Here is an 8769-nt window from a genome sequence, read left to right as displayed (position 1 = left end):
GTTTTCAAGCTATAATTAATATGCTTGGATTTCAGTGTACTATTGAACAATGCAAAATTCCATTACATACATCTACTGAAAGCTCATTTTGGAGTGGCAGCCTATGTTAGTTAAACTATACAGTTAGCTATTATATGTATTTGTTTGATTGCTCAGTATGTGTGTGATTGTTTTTGGTTCTTAGCGTTTTTATGTAAAGCACTGTGGGCAACCCTTGGGGTTCTTTTAGTAGTGCTATATAAATAAATAAACCAAAACAACTAATGTATTTTGTATCTGGGCGTTGATCATCCCCCCAAACTTGCGTTATTTCTCCGCCTGTCCAGGTGATGGCGCTATCATGCAGCGCGTACACACTCCTCCACTGCCGGTGAAGGAAAGTATGACAGCGTACTACAGCCTTCAAGCCAAAGTCATCCGCTCTAGCGCTGCCGTCCGCTGTCATCATGTCTGAGAAAGAGCTCGGCCAAAAGTGGGACCGCTGCCTCGCAGACTGCGCTGTTAAATTCGGTAAGAATTCATTAGATTTAATAACCAACTTTGATTGAGGGCATGTTGTCACGTCCGTGTAGGGCACTCCGGTCACTGATAAGACGCACACACGTTGGGTTTGGCTCAAAACCTAATGAACTCCCTACATAGACGCCTGTAAATGCTGTTTTGTTTTGAGAACTATGGTATTATTTTATGTGTTCTATTAAAAAGGTTAGGTGAATTAATGTTACTACTAGGACCGCCTACGACTAATCTAGGCAGGTCTTTGTATGACATACTGTGTTAAATCTATGTCTTTTGGACTGTTTTTTTCTACTATTAGAGCTGGGTAGATTACTTACAAATTGTAATCCGTTACTGCTTCCAAATTACAGGACAAAAATTGTAGTTAGTAACGTAATTTATTACATTACACATTTTAGGTAATATAATCAGAGTAACTTGTTTATCACATTGATTCAAATATGATCATCTTGTACCATATTGATATAAAAATACAAAGAGTAAGAAAATATTTTCCATTTGTTGTAATAAACAACATGCGTGCATTAACATTATATTACATCAAGGTTTCCCAAACTGGGGTTTGTGAAGCAACTGCAGGGGTTTGTGAGTTTAATGAAAAGCTAATGATTTATTAAATTATCAAAAAATGTCATTTTAAAATAACATCAATCAAAATAAAACACATAGTAATTTTTTTTTCAATATTTTATTTGTTTACCTGCATTTCATGTGATCATTAATCAACAGTCAGAGAACCTTAAACATGCGAAAAATGTGATAATTAATAATTAAAATATTTATTTTAAAATCTCAGGGGTTCTACAAGTAAATACATTAGGTGAAAGAGGTTCAGATGACCAAAAAAAAAAAAGTGTGGGAATGCATGCATTACATGTAAATAAGACATAACGTGAATTTGTGCATTTTAATGTGTTTGAAAGACAACAGCTTCCTAAATGCCATTATAGTAATACATGGTTAAACTACCTACTGAGTGATAATTCAAATAAAAATGAATGTGTTTGCATCAGTAGTTGATGCAAATGCAGTGTTGAAACACTTCTTAAAACTGAAATATTTTTTGTAAATGCAGTGGTCAAATGCTGTGTGGCCACCTGACTAATGACTGATCTCTCTGTGTGAGCGTCCACAAAACTGGAAGACTTTCTGAATGTATATAAGCAGAAGACTATTTTAGAAAAGAAAAATGAAATGATGAAAAAAAGGGAATTAGGGAAAATCAATAAATTGAGTAATTTATTGCTATTATTGGGTGAATAATATATAGCCTAATCAGGTAATCAACAAAAAAAGTAACTGTAATCTTATTATGATTATTTAAAAATGTAATTTAATCTAATTACAAATAATTTTTGGAATCTGATTACATAATCCAGATCACATGTAATCAGTTACTACCCAGCTCTGTTTACTATGTACCATGGTCGTTATCATGGTATGCTTTAAAGTACCATGCATTCACAGAGAAAAGACACAAAAGCTGTCACCGGGGAGGTACCTTTTCAAAAGCTACACTTTTGTTACTTTTAGGTACTAATATGTACCCTTTAGGTATAAAAGTTGTACCCTTTGAAAAGGTACTGCTTCAGTGACAGCTTTTTTTTTTCTTTTCTGAGAGTGTATCAAAGTAGTTGTATTAAGATACGGGCATAAGATATGGGCATGCTGGGTAATTTTGTAATATAATATTTTTCTCTAATAGGTACCGGTCTGGGTCTAGGAATTGTGTTCTCTGTTGTTTTCTTCAAGCGTAAGTATATTATATTATACCTTGTGTAAACCAGATTTATGAGAATGAGTCTTCATGCATTCTAATGTGAGAATTTGTTTGTGCAGGCCGGACGTGGCCCATTGTGTTTGGTACAGGACTGGGTCTTGGCATGGCTTATTCCAACTGCCAGAATGACTTGAGATCACGTTATGTACTGCACAGTAAAGTTGCTAAGGTTTGTGTTTTGATTATGGAGGTCACGTGTTGTCTTGATCAAATCTCACCAAGCCGTTCAAGTCTGTGTGGCCGAAATACCTGTTTGCATTTTATACATTTATTAAAACATGCATAGAATTATCCTAAATGTGAATGGATGAAAATATTTCTAGAAATGTTTTTATGAATAATTTATAAAATGTATATACAAAAATCTGTTGTCATTAAGATACTATTCAAGTTTTTGTTAATAGTTTGAATGAGCTTTTTATATTTTCTGTTTTAATCCTAAAGTTTTAATATTTTTAGTAATCGTCTTCATTTTTGTTTGAATAAATGTGTACAGCTCTGTCTGGATGATTACAATTAGTACATCTGTCGGTTATTCTGAAGTCATAAAAGCTTCATGTGTAATGGAAAAATTAAAAAAATATATATTATTAATAATACATTGTATATATTTTATGTATGTCTATATAGCTATTACATTTGAGTTCATTTAGTACTTCAGTTTTGAACAAAAATTAGAAGCCTTTGCATCAAGCTGAAATAAAATTAAAAAAAAACACTGTATTTTATTTCAGTTAATCTTTATTTTATTTGAAGTAATATTTAGTTGTTGTTTTTTTAGTTAATAATGATAATGATATGGTTTTAGTTAATAATGATAACCCTAATAAAAATGTGCTTTTGCCCAACTATATATTCAATTATATTCAGTTATTGCAATGTTTGTTAAATTGTGACATTCTTTTGCTTTTCCATATGAATATTATTTCATAGGTGATCATGTAGCCTATTCAGATCATATCAAAATATTGTAACGCATCAAGATTTTTTTGTGTGTGTGTATGTATTCTTTCACATCAGTTTGTACTTTTTCTATAAACTGATTTATTTGCGACTTTTAACATAAGATTATAAGCATGGAAACTCTGACTGAAGACATTTAAAGATCAGTTGAAGTGTTTCAAATCCTGACCTGTTTTCTCTTGTCTCTTTCAGGAGCAGTAGAGTCACATCAGTTATGTCATCTGCCTTGCTTTTCATATTCAAAGCCTGACACAGACTGGTTGTCTTTCTTTCTCCATAACATCCATGTTCTTGTACAGGACAGTCTGTGTGTGTTTAATAAAATATTTAAAAAGGAGATTAGGTTGCTAAGGATGATTTGAATGTGATTTTTTTTAATTTATAAAAAATGGCCCTACAGTAACATGCTTTCCAAAAATCATAGCCTTCTATTAGAACCCCAGTGATAGCATCCCACACTGTCATCTAGCTTTTGACCAAGGCCAAGATGATATTTGGCAACCGTGCTAAACTAGTGCACTTTGCTTAAAGCAAAACATTTGCTCAAACCTGCAGTGTGTCCAGAGCAGTGTTGGCATGGTGACAGTTCTCCAATAGTGAAGTACAAGCATACCTTTTTTTTTTCTTAATCTGGCGTGCTTATAATTGCACTATTGTAAGGTTGGTTTTTACATAAAGGTAAAAGTACATATCGAAATAAGTTCTCATGCATGACTTTGTTCAGAAGTAAGGCTTCAGGGAATTGTTGCAAGCATGTTGGCTGTAATGATTATAAAACTATCATATTTTGCTTTTGCTTTTGTTTTGTACAACAGTTTAGGAAGATCTTTTCAGCTTTTTTCATCTTGGAATAAACTTTAATTTCAAACCCCATTTTTTTCTCCGTTCTAATTTTCTTATGTTATCACTATTATAATTGCACAACAAAAAAATTAATTATGCACTTGGACATCTATGTACAATGACTCAATTTCCACATCTCAGTTTGCAAAAAACATAAATGACAGAAATGCATTTAAAAGGGAAGTCTAGTGTGCAATAGCAACTGTATTGAAAACGTTATTGTAGTCTATGTTTTGACAATCGACCTAAAAAAAAAATATTTGGTAGCGGTACCAAATATCACAGTCAAGATGAAGCACAGAAGAAAATGTGTTCACACACACACACACAAAATGTCTTGGAAAATTACATTTTAATCATTCGGTAGCAATCTTATATAATTTTTTTTTCCATATCTCACATTTACATAAGCCTTTTGTTCAATGTTAATTGCTTGCCTCAATTAACCCTGAATAATGATTGGCTGTGAATGTGCATAAAGTCGCATTAAGAGCGTGATGCTCAGACACGCTTTATGCCAAGCGGCAGAGTGTGGATCCCACAGGCACCCTGAAGTGGACGATACAGGGATTAGAAGGGCGCAGGGAACAGCAAAGACGCCAACACAGTTACCTCTAGTGCACTCGTCTGCTCCCTTTTACTCAATTACAGCCACAATTACTGAATAAAGAACACTGAGCTCATAAAAATGCATAGAAAGCAAACAGAACTCTACCTTAACGGGAAGAACTGGACCGAGATAAGTTTGTTTTTTAATTCACTCATCTAAAAAATCTATACGGTATCTTGCTCTTGTAACGCTCCTTCTCTTTCTCTCACACGCTCTCGTACCGAAGCCCACCTCTCAGTTGCCCTCCCCCAAAGAGTGTCATCATGACACGTAGCTTTGAAATACTCTTGACAGGCACAGAATTGCTCATACTGGTGCTAAGCATTGAAGAATCCAGACTGTTGACAAGGAAATGTGTCATTTTATTGCTTTGCTCATCTCACGTTAACAAATGGAGGGATGGCAGCTGGACATCCTTGCACTGGTGTGACTGAGGCACAGAGAGGGAGTGAAATCACCAACCTTGCCAGGGGAAAGATGGAAAGGATTACTATAAACGGGACATCTTGATCTTTTTCGCCACCTGAGGTGGTCTGCATCAGATTTCAGTGAGGTGACCCGCAGATCAACTGTTTCACATTCAGCATCACTCTCTCAATGCACTTGAAAAACGCTGGATGTGTGTTCGCTTCATCGAGACCACAGGAAGCGCACACAGTCCTATTCAACTCTCCGATGATGAGTGGCTCACCTATCCCTCGAGTAGAGGCAGCATCAGGTGTGGATGCCTGGAATGTTCACAGGAGCTTCAATGACAGCGGTACTATCGGTGATGGTTGGAGCATTAGTGGCAGCGGTCCCTGGCTTCTCGCAGTCATGCTGTCCATCATAATTCTGGTGACAGCTTGTGGGAACATTTTGTTGATTGCCTTGGTGTTTGCACATCGGTCGCTGCGCTGCACCTCCAATTGCTTCCTAGTGTCCCTCTTCCTGTCAGACTTGATGGTGGCTTTGGTCGTGATGCCCCCTGCTATGCTCAATGTGCTGTGTGGGACCTGGGTGCTGGCGCCTGGATTCTGCCCCGTCTGGCTTTGCTTCGACGTGATGTGCTGTAGTGCCTCCATTCTCAACTTGTGTGTCATCAGTCTGGACCGCTACCTCTTCATCATCTCTCCGCTGCGATACAAACAGCACATGACCCCGCCTCGTGCCTTGCTTCTGGTGGGTGGGGCTTGGGGGTTGGCAGCCCTCACTTCCTTTCTGCCAATCAAGATGGACTGGCACAGCCTGGGTCGCATGCAAGACCTTTCCGAGAATGATCCCGCCAACACCACAGTCTCGCAATTGAGTTTCTTCTACCCCTCTTCGTACTTCCAGCTTACCACGTCAGGGACGCCGTCCATGCAGTGCCGCCTGCGAGTGACTCTCCCCTTTGCCCTCGTTGCGACCTTTCTCACCTTCTTCTTGCCTTCTACAGCCATTTGTTTTACCTACTGCCGGATCCTGTTGGCGGCCAGAAGACAGGCACGACAGGTGGAGGCTCTTACTCATCCTCCTTACCCACCTCCTTCTCCCAGTCATGCCATCCAGGATGGAGATGACTACAGCCATCAGGAGCCACCCGTGTTGCGGCAAGCTCTGGTGAGAATTCCTGAGTCAGAGAAAACAGTGGGATAGAAATTCAATTCTTCAAGTAGCAAGTCTTAGAATAGAGTTATTAGATGCAATTTCTGGTAAATGTATTGCTTCATGTATGTGTGTAAGAGAGTGAATTCTTCTTAATACTTGCAGAGAACTCTCGACAAACTAAGCCACTTGGAGTGCATGCATTCTCAAACTGTTTTGGCCTATTGTTCATTCACGTACCCACTGCTTATGCAAGTGAATGCTGTGTGATCTCAGACACAATGCAGCATGTTGAGAATGTGTAGAGAATTCCCAGCACCTTAACAAACACAACAAGAAAGCTGAAATATGTAGCGGAAAAGGAAAACTCAATTTTAAGGACTGGAACAGAAAGTAATGAGAGACAAGATGAGGGTGTCGGAGTGCCAATAAGGCATTTGAAGATGAGGAAGGGCGAAATGGGAGGGTAGAACTATTCAGACCTTGTGAGGCACTCACTTTCAAGAGCTTTCATTTGAGAGAGGGAAAGACAAATAATTACCCAAGGCCAAAGTAACATTACTACCCATCTCTCAGCAGGTGCATCACTGTGAAATCTCTAAGAATACATTATTTTCTCTCTCTCCCCGTCTCTTTGTCTCAGTTGTCGGTGAACAGTGAGCGCAGACTCGCACACAGGCAAAGAAAGAGAGCTCTGAAAGCCAGTCTTACCCTGGGAGTGCTCCTGGGTCTCTTCTTCAGTGCCTGGCTTCCCTTTTTTATCACCAACATGGCACAGGTCAGTCCACAAAACAAAGTTAAGAAGCATCCTCATTCACGTTGACTGCTAAACTCACTCACATATTGAACCTTACCTTGACCTTAACAAGCATGTAACAAAAAAGGGGATGGGTGGTAAATTAATTGCAAAATGACAAAGTGACGAAGAGAAAGATTCCTATTTAATTGCGCAATTATTCCTTATCCTGCTCTCGAGCTTTCAAGGATCCCGTTCCCCATCTGCGTCCCTCACTTTGCTCCGATTTCGAGCTTCTGGGCAAGCCTGTCTCTAGCCCTCCTTCACACACAATATGGTGTGTGAATAGCACTCCATCTCTATCTCCTACTCTCCCCTTCTTCATCCGTGGCATCCTGACATCCTCTTCCGATGAACTAGACATCTTTGACCTTTTCCACCTCTTTGGTTTTGAGTCTCACCTACGTTATGTATTGATTTTGTGATCTAAGACCTTTTCTTCTGTACATTCAGGCGGTGTGTGAGTGTGTACCATCTTCCTTCTTCGATGCCATCACCTGGCTGGGCTACTGTAACAGCACCATGAACCCAATTATATACCCAATGTTCATGAGGGATTTCAAGAGGGCTTTGGCACGGCTTCTACCCTGCTGTTCTTCATCTCAAGCCCCTCGTAGGCCATCGCTGCCACTTTCCCTTTCTCTACGCAACTCAGGGGAGCCACAACTACCCACTGAACCCCCCTCCCTTGTGTCTGAACCGCCACAACTACCGGCGACGGCAACAGATGCTGTTAACCTTCTCGATGTGGAACACGCTGGGATTGACCTGCCTCTGCTGCTGCCCAACCAGGTCGATACATTAGACGATTGATACGCCAACTGAGACAACAAAAGAAGTGCAATATACTGTGGACAGCAAGATATGTGACTTATAACTATAGGTTTATGAAAAAAATGTTGAAACATACAATGCTAAAAAAAAAAAAAAATCAATGGGATAAGTGTTAATGGGATAGTCATGCCTAAACTGGAAGGCTGCATCGCTCCTCAAGGCAGATCATAGAGATTGTACATTTTGAACAGACTCAACAAGCATCCCAGTTCATTCATTACCATAACAACCAAAACAACAGATGGATAAAGCAGACGAGAGTGAAAGAAATCTCACTAATACTTCACACAATGTCAAGTGGGTTGTCTGTGGAGCTGTAATTCACATCTTAATTAAACAACAACCCACTTCTAATGAAGGGGGCAAATGGTGTATACAGAATACTGACAGTTTTCACATAGCAGTTTATCACAAATTATATTTAGCAGTGCTTAAAGAAAAATCTAAATTAATTAGAGATGATACCCACAAATAACTTATAGATATTATTAGACAATTCCAGAATGTCAAAAAGCCAATATTCCAGTTGGTTCTAGCTTATACTGATAACTTACACTCTGGGTGGTGTCTAGATGGTAACGCTTCTTCTGCTAAAAGTCTTGTGAGGATTCACATGTGATATTAAAACACTGTGTTTATTTGAGTCCCACAGCAACCCTACACCTAACCCTTAATCTTGGTAGCAGCAAATGCGAATCTCAGGAGTTTCTTGGAACGAGGTTTACCATCTAGACCCAACCCACATTTTATGAGTTGTGAATCAAGGAAATGTCAAGGCTCTTGGCTCAGAACCAGCAGGTTTGCCACTGACTAACTGCTCCTGTGCTTCAGTGTGCGACTGGTAGGTTGTGTTTGTGC

General features: G+C 39.0%; 2 protein-coding genes and 1 long non-coding RNA gene across 3 annotated transcripts in view; 2 read left to right on the top strand and 1 right to left on the bottom strand.

The window, feature by feature from the left end:
- Positions 1 to 4176, bottom strand: part of LOC107697892 (uncharacterized) — a 20086-nt gene extending 15910 nt beyond the window's left edge. The window contains exon 1 of the long non-coding RNA XR_001635276.1: positions 3514 to 4176. This is a non-coding gene — a long non-coding RNA (uncharacterized LOC107697892). The remainder of the gene's footprint in view (positions 1 to 3513) is intronic.
- LOC107697891 (MICOS complex subunit MIC10-like) lies at positions 364 to 3590 on the top strand. The gene is made up of 4 exons (XM_016498742.1): positions 364 to 510; positions 2225 to 2272; positions 2359 to 2468; positions 3455 to 3590. Exons 1-4 carry the CDS (start codon positions 447 to 449, stop codon positions 3461 to 3463), a joined length of 231 nt encoding a protein of 76 aa, XP_016354228.1. The 5' UTR covers positions 364 to 446; the 3' UTR covers positions 3464 to 3590.
- A 205-nt stretch (positions 4177 to 4381) lies between the features above and the next one.
- On the top strand, positions 4382 to 8758 carry LOC107697888 (5-hydroxytryptamine receptor 6-like). The gene is made up of 3 exons (XM_016498739.1): positions 4382 to 6296; positions 6925 to 7059; positions 7531 to 8758. Exons 1-3 carry the CDS (start codon positions 5313 to 5315, stop codon positions 7888 to 7890), a joined length of 1479 nt encoding a protein of 492 aa, XP_016354225.1. The 5' UTR covers positions 4382 to 5312; the 3' UTR covers positions 7891 to 8758.
- Positions 8759 to 8769: the final 11 nt, after the last annotated feature.

This window comes from Sinocyclocheilus anshuiensis, unplaced genomic scaffold (assembly GCF_001515605.1).
Source record: "Sinocyclocheilus anshuiensis isolate Anshui unplaced genomic scaffold, SAMN03320099.WGS_v1.1 scaffold78, whole genome shotgun sequence".
Taxonomy (NCBI): domain Eukaryota; kingdom Metazoa; phylum Chordata; class Actinopteri; order Cypriniformes; family Cyprinidae; genus Sinocyclocheilus; species Sinocyclocheilus anshuiensis.
This window is presented reverse-complemented; position numbering and strand designations above follow the sequence as displayed.

Bases quoted from the DNA above. Each gene is read 5' to 3' on its own strand.
- LOC107697888 (XM_016498739.1), top strand. From the start codon at position 5,313: ATGCACTTGAAAAACGCTGGATGTGTGTTCGCTTCATCGAGACCACAG. The intron at 6,297-6,924 runs GTGAGAATTCCT...TCTTTGTCTCAG, and splicing joins CCGTGTTGCGGCAAGCTCTG to TTGTCGGTGAACAGTGAGCG. The intron at 7,060-7,530 runs GTCAGTCCACAA...CTGTACATTCAG, and splicing joins TTATCACCAACATGGCACAG to GCGGTGTGTGAGTGTGTACC.
- LOC107697891 (XM_016498742.1), top strand. From the start codon at position 447: ATGTCTGAGAAAGAGCTCGGCCAAAAGTGGGACCGCTGCCTCGCAGAC. The intron at 511-2,224 runs GTAAGAATTCAT...TTTCTCTAATAG, and splicing joins AGACTGCGCTGTTAAATTCG to GTACCGGTCTGGGTCTAGGA. The intron at 2,273-2,358 runs GTAAGTATATTA...TTGTTTGTGCAG, and splicing joins CTCTGTTGTTTTCTTCAAGC to GCCGGACGTGGCCCATTGTG.